The 19655-nt window shown below is 36.3% G+C and overlaps 2 protein-coding genes across 3 annotated transcripts in view; one reads left to right on the top strand and one right to left on the bottom strand.

Moving 5' to 3' along the window:
• Positions 1 to 19655, top strand: part of Mitf (transcription factor Mitf) — an 84294-nt gene that overhangs the window by 729 nt on the left and 63910 nt on the right. The window lies entirely within an intron of this gene.
• Positions 259 to 13857, bottom strand: Daw (activin beta chain dawdle). Of its 2 annotated transcripts, XM_070657420.1 has the most exons (5): positions 12640 to 13857; positions 8044 to 8304; positions 6692 to 7074; positions 4902 to 5086; positions 259 to 1122 (listed from the first exon to the last, which is right to left on the bottom strand). In XM_070657420.1, the coding sequence occupies exons 1-4, from the start codon at positions 13025 to 13027 to the stop codon at positions 4925 to 4927; spliced, it is 1194 nt and encodes a 397-aa protein (XP_070513521.1). In that variant the 5' UTR covers positions 13028 to 13857; the 3' UTR covers positions 259 to 1122; positions 4902 to 4924. The 2 variants fall into 2 exon arrangements, with proteins under 2 accessions (XP_070513521.1, XP_070513519.1); XM_070657418.1 differs by lacking the exon at positions 259 to 1122 and having other exon boundaries at positions 2242 to 5086; positions 12640 to 13856.

Raw genomic sequence — 19655 nt, forward strand, 5'->3', positions numbered from 1 at the left:
GTACATAAAAATATTTTTAATTTATTGTTACAATTGTTGAATATAAAAAACTTCTCATGTAATCGAGAAATTGCAATTAAAATAATTTTTTTTTGAAAGTCGAGCATGATAATCAAATTTTAATTTAATTCTGACGAACATTAAAATGTTAATTTTGCTAGTATAAAATAAAAATTTGCATCAATTAAAGAATTTCAGATTAATTATGAGGAAGAGTTTTATGGAATATTTGCAGGAGGAGTCAATTAAATTCAACCATTGATTTTATTTCTTTTGTTACGGTATTACAATATTTTTTGAATTTACATTTAATATTGAATAAAAATGTTTAAAATTACGTTTAAATTTTTACGGAAAAATATTTTTATTTAATTTTACGTATTACGTATTAAATGAGCTTTTTATTAAAATTTTATTTAAACAGATCAACTACAAATTATTTGAAACATTAGTTTTAATTTTTTTCTTTTTTTTTTAAATTAATATTAAAATTTTTTTTAAACATGTAACCATCCATAACCGCGACATTATAGTATTATATACTTTACGTAATTTTGCTGCCACTTGAAATGTTACTTTTGCAATTTATTAATTATTTTTCCTAAATTCTTTTCAAACATTATTATCCGCAAGTAAACCTGAATTTTAAAGTCAGTACCCGTCTTCTCAAGATATAGTTGTCGAGCAGAAAGGTCACACGATGTTACGTGTTAGTGTTTTATCGGCGGTGCATTATTTTCATTTTTCCGTCGTAATCTTATGCTTAATTGAAGTAATCGTCGGACTTTGGAGCGAAATAATATGAACTGCATAGCCATGCGTGTACGAACGCGTGCACGCGTACACATATGCCCACCGGCCACAATTCCGCGCGATTGATTGACGGGTAAAGTGTAGTAACAGCAACAGCAGCGATCGAAATTGCCGCTGCACTCGCACTCGCACTCGCACGGACGCAATTAATTCGCGGCGAGGCGATGTCACGTAACGTTAAACTCGTTACCGTGCGGGAAACGCACGTTAACCGTCTACGACTGCCAATGCTGAGCGGATAAATATTGTAGTACCGTAACAAAACCTGGTGGAACGCCAGATTTGTCTTAACCAAGTATCGACCGATTTCTGCAAAACAAAATGATGAATTAGCGATTCTCATTTGTAATTCATATATGTTAACGAGATACGGGAAACGTAACGATGAAAATATTAAAACTCGAAGAGTAGGAATTTTATAGATTTTATAGAGTACAAGAGCAGGAAACTTTTTTTTTGAGTATTAGAAAAGCAAAATATAATATCTTTAATCTTAAGATGTCACTTATAGTTTCGTAAAACTATTATTTTCTTTTTGAACAAAGACTTTTCTTTGTTCGTGCATGATATTTTTTCTGGGTGGGTATACCTATCTTAATTTGCATTTATACATATAAAAATTAAAAAAAAAAAAACGTACAATTTTATCATTGTTTATGCACGAAAATACGACGTGAGCTTATTCGATAGGAATTAAGACGTGCACTAAATAAATATTCGACATTTCTTATCTGACAATATCTGCATGCACACAGTCTGTAGCTGCAGACTTCGCACTTTCCTTGTTTCTTTAAATAAACACGTAGACCATATATGCAACATATATAAAGAATACAGATAAAATATGTTATTTGTACATTTATTATTTAATGCAATTTTGCATTATTTTGTGCAAAATTAAATAATCGGTTGTGCTATTTTTATCTACAACTTTATCGCGCACTTAGCAAAAGGAATGGCTGAGCCTGAGGTTTATTAAAAAAACATCGTAAATTTTAAGAATTATTAAAGACTTAAAACACGTACACCGCATCTTGCGTTAAATTTACGGTGAAAATATTGGCCCGTCTTCTACATCGTGCTTCGTGATAATTTTTTTTTTTTTCTTTTATTCCTCGTGGCTTCAAGAATCAGCATAAATTATTTTTGCCTGTGCGGTAATTACAAATGTATTACAACGTAATGAAATATTGCATTTAATTTTATTAACAATTAGGAGCAATATTTTTCTAGATTATTATTAAATTATCTAAAACATTTTTTTTTTTGTAACAGAATTATTTTTTTCTTTAGAAGCAAAATATTACATTATTGATATGATATTAATTAATATGGCAATGTATAAATTTTGCCGGGATTGTAAAGAGTGTGGAGGATTTTTTAAATAGAGAATAGGATTTCCATATGATGCAAAGAAGACCGGGCAAGTTCGTATAAGATTACATTATTTTATTGCTGTCACTAAGGACATACACTTGCTTCGCGTAAAGTCGCGGTAGCTGTTATTTTCCTTGTTGCATTCAATGTCGCTAACGGACATACTCGGTTTCGATCTCGCGGTACGGTGCGATCCATTGTCTCTCGCTCTACTCGATGCTTGTTTTCTTTTTCACTTCCTCTTTCCCGTCTCTTTACTCTCGCGCAGTTCTCTTCTACTTCGCTATCTTTTCTCCATCTCCTCTCTCTCCTTCTTCCGCTCTCTACGTTTCCTCTTTCTCGTCCTCGCAACCGCTCGCTCACCGTTTCTGCGTCTGTCTCTCGGACGGAGGAAGGAAGCGCTCCAGGAAATTCATTTGCAGAGACGTGGCACCGTACAGCAAAACACGAATGATATATTTACATGGCGCCGAGGGAGAAACCGACGAGATGGATTTACTCGAGAGAGGTTTATCGAGCGTTACGCGCAGGGAAGGGGAAGAAACGTGAAATGTATTTTTTGAAAGAAACGCGCTAATCCACTCTCGAAGCCGTGCGGAAGTTTGTTCATAGTTTTTACCCTCGTCCGTCCCATGAATTCTCCTAGTTTTCGGGCGTGACTGAGAAATGTACGACGTAAATTTGAACGCGACTTATTTCGACGTAGCGACAGATTTTAATGCCTTCAAGCACGATTTGATTCGGATATCTCTACTTTATTTGAAATTCTAGATTGACTGTGCTTAAAAAAACTCACCACGATATCGATAGACTCGAAAGAAATTATAATTGACGTGTGGTGAAACAAATTTTGTATCACTAAAGTTTCATTAATTTTTAAACTGATTGAAGGTATCAAAAGTAAAGATTTCTCGTATATTAAGAAAAAAATAAAAATAAAAAGTTTCGTATATTTTTTTTAACAAGTATAATTGTCTTGAGATTGATTAAAATAGCTTCAAAATTTATGAGAAATGTGAAAAGAATCCATCTTGTCGGTTTCGCGTATTTTAACGGTATTCGGGAAAGTCGATTTTACGCTTATTTCGCCCTCGAGCCTGTAAAATTTCCATAAAGAAGAAAATACATCAATAATATCAGGCCGCGTTTTATTGCCCCGAGAGTTTTCGACAGAGTCAAGCCTCGTTGTTTATCTTGACACGTCAACTACAGTCGGTGCTTAGCGTGCCGCTTAATAATATACTACGCCATAATCGCACGTATTTACTTCTAGAGTAATCGTTATTGCATTACATTGCTTGCTTTAGTCATGCCCGCGAGCTAACCGTCAACGAGAAAGTGACGACGTTTAATCCTATTTTAACAATAAATAAAATTTATGAATATGTTTATCACACTTTTTAAATTAAATGCAAACCAGGTCGATAAGATAATTTCGAATTCTGTATTAAAAAATACTGTACGGCTTCTAACGAGTTGTTTGTCGCATTATTTATAGGATTCCATTCTAAATTGTCATCATATCTTTGGAAAGTAACATCGAATAATTTTATTATGTGGTTCAAAGATTGCAATCTTGCAATTGTTGTACAAAATTTAAAGAAAATTTTATTAATATAGTTAAATGTCTTTTCTAAATGTTTGCTAACTGAACAGATTAAAAGAAATTGACTTGATTGAGTAAATCTGTTCATTAAGTTATAACTTCGTTGTATAATATTATGAATTTCTCGAAATGTGACGATAATTTGAAATTTGAAGGTAACGTTATTATTCAGAGGCCGAATTTAACAATATTTCTCTGTAAAAAATCGCTTCTCTTTTTTTTATGTGCTTTCGTAAAAATTAGATTAGGAATTATAATACAATTACACTTCACTATTAACATTAGATTATTATAATTTTATCGCACCACTGGAAGATAATCAGTCATAGATAGTCACACACGTTATCTGAGGATCTTTACATGAGACCAGAGTACTTTCGGCGGTGATTCGCAGTAGAAATGGCCTTATGCAGTCAGACATAATGGCAGCGCGCGCTGTAAAGTTTATTGTCGAAATTGCCCGAATGGTCTCTCGCTATTGGATTGTTATATATATATACGGGGAGATACACGGAGGTGTCGGTATTTACGCTAAAATACGTAACGAGCTCTCTCCACGCTTCGGCTCGCCTTAATTTACGCCTTAATTTCCCCTGGCGCCGCAAGCGTTAGCTTGAGTCGACTTGTGGTTTTGGGCAATCAACTTAAGAATGGGATTTCAGGTTTCAAGAACATATCATTGTTACATCACGCAAGCTCATATCTTGTAGTACACAACCACACGAATCATTATGCTCTATTTTTATTGAGCTAAAAAAGCGGAATTAGTTATGGATATTTTTTGAATAATTAATGTTTCAAATAAAATCATGTTAATTGTATTAACGTCGTTACTTATCGCATAAAAAAATTACGAACTTGCGTTATGTAATAATAACGTGCTTGATTCTTAATTGTCTCTTATCGCGATGTCGCAATTATTACTGTCGTACGTTTTTGTGCGATTTCTTTGTATTATAAATCGGCATGAACGAATTTTGCAAGCGTTTAACCGAGCTCGGTTTTACGACAATTAAGCGCGAGCGAAAATCTTGGACGGGTTGGTGTGAGATGTTGGTCCTCGTCTTCTCGTCGTCACCACAATCACGGTAGTGATTTTACTCACCCTCTATCTTCGGGAGAGCGATGTCACATGCAACCGCAAGCCTCTACCACCATGTTCGGTAATGTTTTCTGCGTGATCGTGTTGTTCGTGTCGATGTAGAGTAGTTGAAGCGGGGCGAGCTGCGTTGGCGAACAGCACGGCACTATCTTGTTCTTTTGTTGTCCTAGGTCCTTACTCAACAATTTCTGCAAAAGAAATAATGTTTTTCCATTTATGAATTTGTGACGATTTTAGGCAGCGAGATGGATTTATGGTCGATACAGTTTGACTTTTAATTTCTTGAATCGATACTTAGTAGTTTGAAGAAAATATAAAATATACAATAAGAAACTTGTACAAAATATTACATTTGATTGTTCGTAAATTATAAAAATTTCGCAATAGCAAATAATCCTCTGAGAAATACCAGAAGAGTGAATAAGGAGAGCGAATGTTGTTCTGTTCAGTTGTCCTCAAACTACTGAACATAAGAAAATCACCACTCGCGCATGCAAACGATATTTCTCGCGTCACGCTTCGTATATGGCAGAAAGCATAGAACCTAAGTTAATGGGGTTTTACGTTGCGTGATAATGGAGTCTTAACGCCCCATTATCGTTACGAGTTGCAAACTATATTACTCACATTATGTGCCGCGGTATAACAAGAGTACCTCCTCTCCCGACTTTTATTAACAATTAATGCGGGTAATAAAGGACGCGATTATGCAGCACGATTATATTTTTTACGTTAAGTAAACCATAAATCGTGCGTGTGTGTGTAGACATATAGACAGGGATAGAAGGGATTACTTTGCCCGACGTAAACTAGTTTTTATCGAATCCTATCTTACTCTCGCTTGGCTTTTGTTAGAGTAGAAGTTATTTCCGTGTGCGAAGTTGTTTAATTTCGGAATTGAAAATGAGGTATTTAGAAATGTTTTTTTTAATTGATTTTCAAGAGACTACTATTTATAACGTAATACATTTTTTATATATCAGCAATATTTATTATTGGCTAAATACTTTACGTTGTGATACAATCGGCGGTAAAATTACGAGAAAATGCGCGAAATGGCATGAGAAAAACGCGGTGTCAGGATTTCTTCGTATTCTTAAAGAAAGAACGAATATAAATCACACTGGCGACACATTTCTTTAGCACGATAATCGGTTGTTACGCATCTGCACTTCGTACGATCTGACACAAGCGAGATAAGATTGCCGCACGTTGTTTTAGATAGGACTTTCCCTTTTTTTTTTATATAGTTTTCATGGTTGTTCCTTTTCGACAACGAGAACATTAATTCTGTTCTAGTAATGCAAATGAAATGGAATAAGTAATAACATAATGATAAGAATGAACTAACTGATGATAATCCTAATAATTAAAGAGTGAAGGTTATTGATATGTGATGAGAATAAAACAATCTTTGACGATAACGACAGAAAATAAATGGAATATTGAAAAATGAGTCAGATAAAAAGTACCGTAACTGAATGAATGAAAGGAGATATTTTTAGAATCGCAGCAAGCGTATAACGTTTTATTTGAGAAATTTGAAAATAAACATAAAGTTAAAAAGATTAATGTTAAGAGTTTATTTGTGCTACTAATTGCACTACTAAATGTTAATTAAATTTTAGAATAACGCCAGCTATCACATATTAATGTTATCAACGTAGCTAATATTGTTTAAAAGAAAAAAAAGTCTTTTAGATCTCGTTCTCAAATTAAATCGGACTAATTATTGTCGACTGAGGCACTGTCGCATATGAATAATGTACGAGTACGAGTGGCATTCAGCTTACCATGATTACGTTGTTATATTGCGAGCCGCTAATGGTTAAGGCAGTCGCTGAAGAACAAGATCCTCGACAGAAATACGCGTGATATCCGCTGGGATGTAAAATCCAGTCACTCCAGCCAATATCTCTGAAATTAATATATAGCTCGTCCCGACAACACTCCTTCATTTCGGGTTGGCAATTCGAATGCCTTTTGGGCCTGTTCCGTTGCGGCAAAGGCTCCGTGTGAATCACTAGAAACGGCTTCAGGGTTTGTTCAACGGACACCGGTGCTCTGTCGCTGTCGGTTGAGCAAGTCGTGCAAGCTATTTGGATAGCGTGATTCAGTCGGTGTCGTCCTATCCATTTCTTCACCATAAATTTTATGTCCGTCTTTACCCAGCCCTCTGAAAGAGAAGATCAACGACTTTTTTGATGACACGCAATTTGACGCTCTCGAGAAATCATTCGTGCTCATGAAATTTTTTGGAAAATACAATTTATTCTAAATTAACATTTTTTTTTTTTTTTATGTCTGCGAAAGTAAAGATTTGAATTATGCAATAGTAGGGAATAGTTGGATAATTGTTAGATTTAGCTTTCGCAATTTTTTAATATTTTAATTTCAGCATTTCCTATATTTTTCTGTCCCCGGGTAAAATCGCTCAATTATTTAAAAGAGAGATAAAAATCTGCGAATGTTATTGTCATTGTTTCAACGTTAGCCGGCTCAGTGTTACTTCTCACGGTTTTTTAAGCGCAGTATTTTCTGACACGCGAATGTTCGATAAACTGCCATTAAATTTTACTTTAAACGTTAGCAATTCCATTTCGTATCGATGGGCATTAGATGACGCTAGAAATCGTTCAGGATATCACGATATGAGAAAATTATTCCTCATCATGCGTATCGAATTTTCGATAAAGTACGAAATTGCAATGTGCAACGGGGAACAGATTCGCCAAGTGCATATGCAATACAACAGAGGAACGAAATTTCGCGAGAGAAGATTTCTATGCGATGCGGATTCGTATATAGGTGTGTGACGAACATGCATTTAAAGGCAGATATGGCATTTTCTGCGACGAGCGGCGACGGCGGCTGGCGTACGTGATTTTCCCTTCTTTCGGCTGTCGAGTACGGGAGAGATAGTAGTAGTTCCCCCCTCAGTCCTCTGTGACCAGTGCTCTGTAAAACATCTACGCACGTGCTTCGTGTGAGATTCGACGCACACCACGCGAAGGTCCATGTACGCTAGCCGCCGTCGCAGCACCACGAACGGCATTCCCGACGGTGGGTGTACACATAGATAGGGGTTCACGGAGAGGGTGGAAGAGAAAGGAAAAAGGAAAATTCCACTCGTCCATTTACTCACCTCTGATGTCGGTCTCGGAGATTGCCATGACGGTGTTCTTTTCAAATCTGCCACCCTGGTCCCAGTGATCAAGCTCGGACAGCACGAATGTCTGTTTGAGCTCATCGTCGTTTTCGACCTGCTCCTTGTAGAACCAAAGTTCCGCCGAGGTCACGTCGACGTATAGCATCTCGTTTGGCAAGTAAAATGTGAAACAGGCTGTCGGATTGAACCCTTTTATGTGATTCGGGTTCTGACGGTATTTCGGCGATTCGGTCATAGCTGTAATCACCGTGATACAATCATTTTCTTTTAAGAGTTTATCGTTAGACGCATAAAATTGATATAGTGGAACTTATTAGATGTAATTTAGAAAAAATCTTTTATTACAATTATTTAGAAATATATGGGGAAATATATTTAGGTTGAAGTCCTAAGAATAAAATCGTGAATTATTAAACCAACAAATTCGGGTTATAACATCTTTCAACTTTGATTTAGGATGTATATATATTTTATTTTAAAATATTTCTTTTTGTAAGCGCGTGCTAAAATAATTTTTTTTTTTTCCTTTTCCAAAAGTGAGGATAATGTTATCTTATTATTTTTATTCGTCAGTATACAATGTTTAATAATTTCTTATTTCTCTTGAGTGCATGTTACGGCTATAATGCTGCTGCCTTTAATACATGTCGAACGCATATCTATGAGATGTTCCATTACAAACTAATTTAGTATGCCAATGAACGACACTGAAGGCTCGGTTATTTGAGACTTTTGAGAGTGCGCCTTTGGCCACGCGCGATTGACCTGTAATTTATAGTGATAAGTAAGCCTCAAATGGAACCACAATTATCTGGAAAAGTGCGCTTTAAAAGGTTCTCGTGGTCGCGACAAAGGTTAAGTGCAACAATGGTTATTTCTGAACTGCATGTGCGATAAGCGAGCATAAGATCGAACATGAATGATCGAATTATCTTTATCGGATAGAAAATATATTTTTATATGTATTTTTCATTTATAATTCTTATGAATATTTGAATTTCCGCGAAACATGTCGGAAAAATAATTTTGCAGCATAACATTAAATGTAAAATTTTTTAGTTCCAAGTTGTTTTGCAGAATTATCGGCTTTATAAAGTGTTTTCTAATAGATTTTAATCAAACTTATCTACATTCGTTCATAACAAATCGATGCGAAAAATCGTATCTGCACGCTTTAACGGCGTGTACGCGTCGACTGATTCGCGATATAACGCACTATCAAGCGCGCGTCGAAATTATTTCCGGACGGATTCTTGGGTGATCAGCGTGTCCGATTGATCGCCACTTCCGCATGATTTATAGCCGGGATTATGCAACGCTAGGCGTCAGAGTGAATCCATATCGTTGCACAACGCGTGCCAAACGTCATCGGCAGCGGACGATTTCGATGCGCGTATTTTTCCCGGTATACCATCTGTTTAATGAATGCATGTATTTTATACATTTCTAAGGAAAAGTAATTTTTTTTTTTTAATAGGCACTTATTCCATTTTACAAGCAAAGAGATTTTGCAAACGACTAATTTTACCTAATTATTAAATATAAATGATTTCTTAAATAAAATATTGAAAATGTGTGAAACAATAATTTATTAGGTGATAAATAAATTCATTAGAACGCAAATAGCTTTCTCAACTCGTTGAAAACATTATAACTGCAGCATCATGCAATCAATTTAAATTGTTGATAGTATAAATTACTGATAACACAACGATTGTTAATAAACATTCAATTAAGTGGAAATGTTGCAAGATTGTTAGTCGTTAATTATTGTTGTCCATGATAATTAGAATGTATCATGTTCGGTTCTAGTAAATGACCAAAGATCATCGTTACGTATTAGAGCTAAATGCGGTCTTGTTAATCTCGCGTTTTACCGAAGCTTTATTCTCTTTTACGTATTCTCAGAATTCAGAAGATTTAGAAATCCGATTTCCGGAAATTTTGTTAACCCGTTTTATTCCATAAAATGATAAATGAGATTTTTAGATATTTTTAAAACGAATTCTACGTAATACCTTCAGGATATTTTTGAGCATGCGCTACTTTTGGATGTCGCCGTGCAGATTCGACAGCGCGATGAACATTTCCGGTTCACTGACTTTGATCGCACCTAACCGCCGTAGTCTGCAGCTCTTGCGCTGAAATTGCCGCGAGCTAACTAGGCCGAATAAATGCTCCAATATTACGAAACTTCGATTTACGACTCACACGCGTATATGTGTGTGATTTTATCCCGGAATTAGATAAAAGGCGAATATTTTGAGTTATATTGGATCGGCCTGCGTAACTTAACCTTCGTACCAGAGAGACATGCGAAATACATGCATTGTCATATCGTTAAACGTTAATCGGTTCTACGGGTTACGATAACGTTATATCTATCGCGAATGTGAAGAAACGCGATCTTTTTTAAGTCCGGTATTGTTACGAACATGAGTTTACAAGATGAAACTCCACAAAACGAAAGTTCGTGTACAGAATATTTGCGAATAGAAGAATTGCAAATTGAGTCTGAAACTTGTGGGAGATTTCTTTGATAAAAATCTGAAGAACAGAGAATTACACCGACAGCGCGATGAAAAGCGGTGCTGTAGAAACCTAGATGTTACTTTTTTGTCACGGGTTCAGTTAAAAATGTCTAACAAAAAAAAAAAAAAAAGAAAAAAAACTTTTTTGAAGTTTCGGATAATAAATTATAAACACCGTTTTTACGAATACTTTTTGTCCACAACTAATGCATATATCGCGGTATTTGAAATATCTGTATTTATATATAAAATACATTTAAAGAAACGAGCAGCATTTAAAGTTTCATGTAAAATATACACGTACATTTGTACTTTGCCGTTGACAATTATTAAATGTAAAACAGTCTTTTTTTATGTAAAAGAAACAAGAGTAAACAACGCGCGCTTTGTTATTACCTAGTATAATACATAAAAAGAGCATTATAAAAATTATTTAAAAAATCTAAAAGGAGTATTGCACTCGCACGGTCGATACTTTCGTTAGGTGCGGAGTCACAATCGCGTGCGCGAAAAATGTTGCAAAAAGAGGCGTGAAAAAAATTCGGGGCAATAATATTCAGCATATTCGTGCAGCCGATGAACGATGCGATTACATTATCGTATTTCTACATTCCGTCAGTAGCAAGAAATTACGTGCTCGCAAATTATGCATGGCTTCGTTGCGAATAAAGTTGCATGACGCGGTAAAATTCCAAAATGGCAACAGCTGGTTTCATACGTGAAAGAAAAAAAAAAAACTTCTACGTGATGTATGTCTTACGGGAGGGCGAATATTTGAAAAATAAACGGAAAATGTTTGATTTCGGAAAGTGTCGTCGTGATTTTAAAAAATTCATCTAGTACGTTAAAAATGATTCACAGTAGGAGGCGATTAAAATGTCGGAACCGTGATTTTGCGTTGTAATTCGAGGTAAATTTTCGCCGCGCTACCAGGATTCATACATCTGCCGTTCGCACGGTTTCCGCGCATATTTGCATCGCCGCGGAAAATTTGAAATTCATGGTCTCAGCCGGTCGGTGGTACCTCTATCCAGAAGTACCCTGCCGAGAAAGAGAGAAACGGCGTCATTGTTACTGGTTTTCGTTTATTTCGAGGGAGCCGTGTAATTAAACAATATTCATATTTTTGTCGGCGTTTCTCGTCTGGCTAGCCAAGAAAGAATGGTCAACTGACGATAAAGAGAAAGAGACGAGCTTCTCATAAGGATGGTTTTCATGAAAGATGTTTAAGTCTCGTATACGGATATGATGCATACGTGCAGATGTAAAATTGAACATAAAATACTATTACGGACTATGTGAAAAATATTATAATTAAAGAAATATTTTTGAAAAAATTGAAAGTTGATTTTCTAAAAGAGAATAATTTCTCATTAAAGTTAACAATAATTCACGGAATATTATTGCGTTTGTGTTTTTTTTTTCTCATTTTATGAAATTATAAATTACATTAATGCTTTGGATTTGTAAATTATATTCCTGCATTTTATTACGAATTTTTGCATAAGTACTCGGATACGTTTCTAACACAATAGTTCATTTGTGGATTTTACTTCGTCTACGTCTCATGGAAAAAACTTGCATGCTCAATATTCAGAGATTTTGTTTCGCATCCGAACACTCGGAAACTAGAACTGCATCATATGAGAAAGATTGTATGCACAATATTCGCGAATGAGCTTTTTTTTTTCAGTGTCATTCGTTTTCCACCTTTTTTCCGTCTGCATATCGCGCGTGGATTTGAATAACTGTTCATTAGCAGTCTATGCAGTAGATATTTTTGCAATAATTTACGCGTAATTATGTAAATAAAAGGTATATTTTCAGAATTCTTTTTCATAAATATGTAATTCACATTTTAAGTAATTAACAAATTTTATCGATATATTACTGGGAACTATAATTTTTATTCTAAAAAAAATTATATTTTAACAGATATCTGTATGTGTATGCATTGTTTCGTTCAATAATATTATTTTATGTTTTACATTAAAAAGTCGGGTGGGTAAATGAAATTGTTTCTTATTTCGTTTCGTCTTACCTTCACTTGGAAACACGACGACCTGGTTAGTTTTTCCGTAGAAGTTTTCTGCTGGTCTTTCTAAATCGGGTCGAAGCACATTGCCGTTGATCAAAGGTTTAGGCAAGGTCGACAACGGCATCGAGACTTCCGGCGGCTTTGATAATCGCAATTTCTTCAGAATCTGTTGCTTCACATATTCCACTCTTAGTTCGGTTAACAACGGGTCAGGATCGATTACGCTGACTTTATTCTGCGCGCAACCAGCGCAGTCGTTCTCTTTGTCAGTTAATAAGTTAGACGAATGGGGGAGGAATGAGTACCATACTTTCATTAAAGGATTGATCGGCCAATCGGCTGCGATACCTCTTACAAGAAAAATTAGAAGAACTGTCTTGAGGAAAGGCATTTTTTCACCGTAATCCAAGATAGCGATTGATCCAAATCTTTTCTTTTTTAATTTGATTTCTTTTTATTAATTTATTAATTTAATAACGTAAGTCAATCAGCAGATGATTTATTCAAGTTTGCTAGATGTTAAAGATTTGCACCTTGAAATCATCGATACTTTTCACCGACATTACCCTGTTGACTCTGGTTTGACAGTGATATTAACCGGCAGTTTATATTTAGCGATCCATGTAGCGGCGATTCGATATGTCCTTGCCAAATATTTTGAATGAATGTTTTACTTCTATTTCAATAACTATGACGTATGTATTGCGGTATTTATAGTACTTACAAAGCCGATCATGACAAATCCGCTTCGTATTGGCAATTTCTGCATTTTTCTATGAATCCCAATAAGATTGGTGCGCAATTTGCGCAATAATAATTTTATTGACAAAGTTGCAACGGGTCAGGCGGGTCGCTACAATCGTCAAGTCAATATCTCGTGAGATTGCAAATCACTTTGTCAACCTTGACTTCGTTTTTTTTTTCTTTCTCTCTTTCTTCTCTTCACGCGTTTTAGACACTGTATTTCTTTATGCCTTTTAATTCTAAATTCAATTTGCAAAACTTGCAAAGTTTGCAATAGTTCTTTTACGAGTGTAAAAAAGACTACCACTCGATCGATTCCGAGGACAATCTCCTCCTCGCAATAACCGACGTCCTCGACGGCGCGTTCACGGAGACTGGAGGTGAATCGTTACGATGGTCCAGTGATGTAGTTGACTCCGTACAGGCTGAACTTTGTTCCGTAATCGCCGGAGCCAATACGGGGACGAGTGTGATGCTGATATCAGCGCAAGCACGCGTCGTGAACATGCTTCCGATGGGATTCCTCCATGTGGTCCATTGGCGGTTCCTGAAGTCTCGAATTTGTCTTAATAGGCTGGCGTCTATCTCCATTCTCGTGGAAGGTGTCTCGCCCGTTGATCGACGTCCCGGTGAACCGTGAAAAATGATTTCTCTCGGCGCGTGAGATCAATGTATCTTTTTGGTATGCTGGTAGCGTTACTACGGAGAGAGATAAAGCGCGTATTAATGATGAAACGTTTTAAATCTCTTTCGTAAAATATTTATTACACACAACGGATGCGAAGCATGTTTTCCAAAGCTGTTGTAATTTTTATTCAACTTTCAAGTTTATTTCTAAAGCCAATTCATCCTTAGAGTAATTTTTGAAAGAACAATTTTTGTTAAGAATTTTTTATTAGAAAAAAATTTTTTTTTTGTTATAACTCATTAATAATGTGTAATTTTATAATTACTTGTGTCTATATTTCTCTTCGTGACGTTTGTTTGACTGTATGTGACGAAACAAAGAATATTCATATCGCTTGATCGCACTTATTTGAACCTAAGCTTGTGAGGTGAATGTTTACCGTAAAAAGACTGACGTACGCTTCACCGCAGATTAGTGTCAGCATTTCTTTGCGCTGAGGCTTGCATTCGCAGTTCATCGGAGAGCTCGTTTCTCGTGGAAGATGACCCATCTCGCTGACCCGGAAACGCCAAATATTTTTTTTTTTTTTCTTTTTCCGAACTTACACGACGTATTTGAAGCGTCGCAAATGCAATGAATAGTTTTTGAGCCGTTGACATTATTAACGTATTGAATATGCGTATTCTGATTTTTTTTATGTTAAAGAAATTGTAACGTAAAATACGTCTGTACTTCGATTCCGCGTACTAGTTTAATAAATCACACGATAACGGTCTTTGTAAAAAAGAGAACGAAAAAAGCAATCGCAAAGAAATACTGCGCTAAGCACCTTATCGTTTCCTACTATTCTTCGGTGTCGTTAATAATTGTGGCGAAAGCAGTCATTATTGCACCGAGTTTCAACATTTCCCTGAGTCTTTTTTTTAATTTTTTTTTTTTTATTTGTAGTTCTCGTTTCGTTGATCCATTGGAGTTCATGATTTGCAAATTATTACCGGGTCCAGGGTATTAAATTATTCTGTAATTTGTGCCGGACATGGCGTGTGTAATCAGCAATTCGTGCACGCCATGCTCATTTGTAGAATCGCTGCGCTTGTTTGCTTTATCTTATTATCGGCGGCTATCGAAATATGTAATTTTTCGAAATAACTCACGTAACGTCATTATTCAAATAATATATAATAGCATTTTGTACACGTTGTCTTACTGGAGAAAAAGTTTTATCTATTTCGATACAACGCGGCAACGTGACGAATTGTCCCGGCAAAATATTGATTACGTTTCAAATGTAAATCCGCAACTCTATATTTTTCAAATAATTTCCATGCACATTCACGTTGCGTAATAGAGATTATCGAGAACATAAACTAAATATAAGCGTTAATGTAAAGAATTTAAATTGGAAATCTAATGCATGTATAAACTCAATATCTTTTTATTAACGAACATATAATTGTGCACGTTTATTATGCTCGGGAAAAATACTCGAATTTTTAACATTTCGGAGGATTTAATTTCCGACTTGCATAACGGGTCGTTTTTTGCGATGCTCAACACGGTGTTTGTCAAAGGTGAATTTGATACGAATCCCCGTCAATAGCAATAGAAAAGTTTATTATTGCGCGGAGAACAGTAATTTAAAATCATTAGTTACGAACCCGCGCCTTCATATAATGATGAAACAATAATCAGCGGTGAGATAATTGGAGAACTACTACTCGATGCGCAAAATGGATGAAAGTTGATTGTCTGCGGTAGTATCTGGAGCACGCGTAAAAATAATGGATTTGAAAACATTTCTGCGTTATTTTATAAAGAGCCAAAGGGCAAAGCAACACAAGCAAAGTGAACGAAAGTAATGTAGTTTTTGTATTGTTTATCAATTTCGAGCGTTACACTGAATAAGTTCTAAAATGGTAAAGATAATAGGGCGATAAGATTAGCCTTTAACCAAATTATAATTTCCGATAAAAATGTGATAAACTTTTTTTTTCTCTTGCGTCTTTTAAATCTGCTCTTGATAAGTGAGGCTGATGTTACTTTTAAACGGAAGAAGAATTAAATTTGCAGGCGTAATAAAAAAGAGAAAAAAAAAAGGATGCTCACAATTTTGAAGGAGAGGACAAATTTTGTGCGCAATATGATATAGAAGACCGAGAAGATGATTGTAACATCCGTTTCATATGTTATGGACCGTACGTGATATCCTCGGTATTCACAGAAGCGATTCAATGGTTGAAGTTGAATCGCTCCTCTCGTCCAAAGATCATTTCATTGTCACGTTTTCTTTGCGTGGAAATACTTTGACAAGGAGTCGCTTAACGACGATTGGCAGGGTCGCTTTGTAAGTCCCTAAGTTTAAATCTGGCAGGTCAAAAAGACTAATGACTCTTAACAGAAATATTACCTACAATATTCGCACACGAGATCATTGTGAGTTTATCAAACTGAACGTAACAAATCCAGTATCCTGAAATAGTATTTACATCTTTACTATTTGCTAGATTTAAATAATTTTTTTTTATGCTTTATTATGAGGATTTATTAAAATTTTTTTTTTTTCGCGCTTATTATGTACATTTATTATCATTGATTGATATTCAAAGTTAAAATTAATTGAGTTATTTAGAACCGATGTCGTGATACAAGTCGTAATAATTAACATAATTTTTCTATATCGAAAGCTCATGATGCTAATTATTTTATCTGCATTTCGTATTATTTAATTTAAAAATTCTCAAAGTAACCGAATAAATGTTATATCACAAACGTTTGTGATACCAAATTGGGGCATAATTTAACACGCAATTTAATTAATTATGCGATTGTGAGTCCGATTTACATATCGCGTATTAAAACGCAGAGCTACGTAGCGCACAGTAAATGAAAATGTTATCAATACTTTTACAAGGTGCACTTTTTTTATTCGCTTCTTTACGATCTGCTCGAATTGGAGCAGAGATTGCATTGCCTATCGGCACCTTCACATTTGTGCATTTTGCGGCTACAGTTCGATAAATATTCCCCGCTCTCGCACGGCGGACGGTTCAACGTCTCGTCGAGCGGTGACGGCTGCCGACGCGATTTATCGACGAGTGCCGGGTACTCGATTCGAGGAGAGATGACGGACGGTTGAGAGATGCCACTGTAGCGCCGTATTCTCGAGATAAGGATGCTCCTCGGAGGAGGAGCGACACGATGCGTCGCATCGGTGTCTCCTTTAGTCGTGTTACGCGACGGGAAAATCTACCGGGCTTTTCGTTCTCCGGAAAATGCTTATCGCGCCGGATGTATGCACGCGAGTGAGAGAAACAGGACGTCTCTCTCCCGCTGTCGCGTCTCCAGTTTGGTTCCTGTCACCCGACGTTCCGGGCGATCGATCTTTGAATCTCGCTTACACGCTTGTCGGCTTAATCGATCTTCCATCGATAAGGGACTACGTTTGCGCTGTCTCGCATGCTCGTCGCCGTTTATCCACTTCGACATTAGGACGTACTATACACTCGCGAAGCGCCGCCACGATTGTTTACGGTGTCGACGTATCCGCTCGTACTTTATCGACATCCGACGTGAACCGACTCCACGCCACTCCGGGGCGTGATTTAGAGTTATAGTAAATTGACGGGATGGATTTTTATGATAGCGTTATTATTAACTCGGATATATCCGGGATTTGGATTATATCAATAAATATAACGTAGCTTGTGGCGCATTGGCGCTAACCGTCTTTATGCCCCGTAATGGCAATAATGCTAACGGCGATATAACCGAAGTTTGTAGATGTTACATTGTTGTTTACGGATATCGTGATATATGACGGTGGTGCAATTCGTTATTCAGCCCGCTGCATTATTCCGGTATGTATGTGCGAGCGCGCGTATACGCGCGTGCACGTATTTCGGACGCTCTTAAGGGACTCGGTCCTGGAGGACGATAAATTCTGTTGCTCTCACATTTCCCGTGACTCCTCGTACGTGCGAGGATAAGGATAAAGCGGACGATGAAAGCTCGCGGCATACTGAGAATCCCCGTTCTTATTTATTTTCTTTTCTCCCCGTTTGCTATTCGTCATGCTGCCGCGCCGTGCACCGGAACGAAATGAAAAGCGCACCGGAAACGCCGAAAATAACCGCGAGTCGCTTGGAAATTACGAAAGAATGAGACATGTTCTTCCTATCGATTCGTCCCCGTTAGCAGACGAGATATCGTTCAAGAGAATCTAGCTTTTCGTAATGACGTAAGTGAATAAAAGTTTTGCGCGAAAAATATAGCGAATTAGCCGGAAGAATAACAACAATGCAAGTATCTTTTATTCTTACGTTAGTGACGTATTTCTTATCACATAACGATAAAGTGGTTATACAATATTTGTGTCATACACGACGTCAGATTTATATTCCGCCTGCTTTAAATCGTTTCGAAATCGAATACGTAACGAGAGTCGAGTCACGCCAAAAAGAAAGAGAGAAAAAAAAAACGAGCCTAAGCAAATCGATTGAACAATTCACGGTGACGTTAAAAGTGGGATTGCGCAATTTTCCCATGGCGGCCATCAACCTGTTCGCCTCTTGCAAGTTATTCCTGCCCCGGCCTCCCCAGAGGGACAATGGAAAGCCGTGAGAATGAGAGATAAGGGCGATTAAAGCGGGAGATCGGGGCGAAGGAGAAGCGAAGTCCGTAAATCAGGATGTTACTCCCCTTGATCCGATTACGAGCGATTATATTCCGCGCGGAGTCTCCCCGAGACTCGTCGTCGTCGCTCAGTTCTTTTACGGTAACACGACCGGCTTCACCAATTGCTTTGTAACTTGTTCTTTTTCTTCGTATTTATCTTCGTTGCCTCTATCTGTTACCTATTATTGTTTCCTGCGACGGTGCCGCGCTATTACTTTTCTTTTCTGTCGGAATATCCTTGATCTCTCGGCAAGAATGTGTAATAAGAGTTTTCTCTATAGTAGACTGTCTCTTTACTCTTAATTATTTTATATTAAAGTAGCGTTTAAATACACAGAATTAAATTAATACAATTAGAACAATCGATTACGTTATAATTTTGTTATAATATTTGTGTTAAAATTAAATTCGATTCTATTTAATCCTTTGCATGTGGCTTTTGTAAAGCTTGCGACTTTCGTATGAGAGAATTCCTTATATCTCTATTGTCTTAACGACTTAAAAGTGCTTACGATATCTCTTAGCAACTTTAGAAAAATATCGACTTTGAGCCATTTCGTTGTTTCGCAGCAGCTGTCCATTAAACATAAGCCTTAAGTCCATTATTTTCGTAGCTTTCGTAAAATTCCATAGTCTTTAGGAATGGTTTTTTTTTATTATTATTAGCTTGCAAAAATTACGCTGGTGCGGTTGTCACATAATTTAATTAGAAATATTAATTAGTTATTTTTTTCTTTCTTTCTTTCTTTCTTTCTGATAATTATACGTTATTTCAATCTCTTTACTATATGACGATATTTTTACATCATTTCAAACAGCATCTCACTTTTATATGTTTACAACTCCAAAAAAAAAACCATGAAATAAATAGAAATATAAAGATAGATTAAAATTAAAAGCCAAAATACATTCAATAATTATTCTTGTAGATCGTTTTATATCGTTGGTCAGAATAAATATCTTTGTCTTTTTT

The sequence above is a fragment of the Cardiocondyla obscurior genome, linkage group LG06 (genome assembly GCF_019399895.1).
Source record: "Cardiocondyla obscurior isolate alpha-2009 linkage group LG06, Cobs3.1, whole genome shotgun sequence".
NCBI classification, from domain to species: Eukaryota; Metazoa; Arthropoda; class Insecta; order Hymenoptera; family Formicidae; genus Cardiocondyla; species Cardiocondyla obscurior.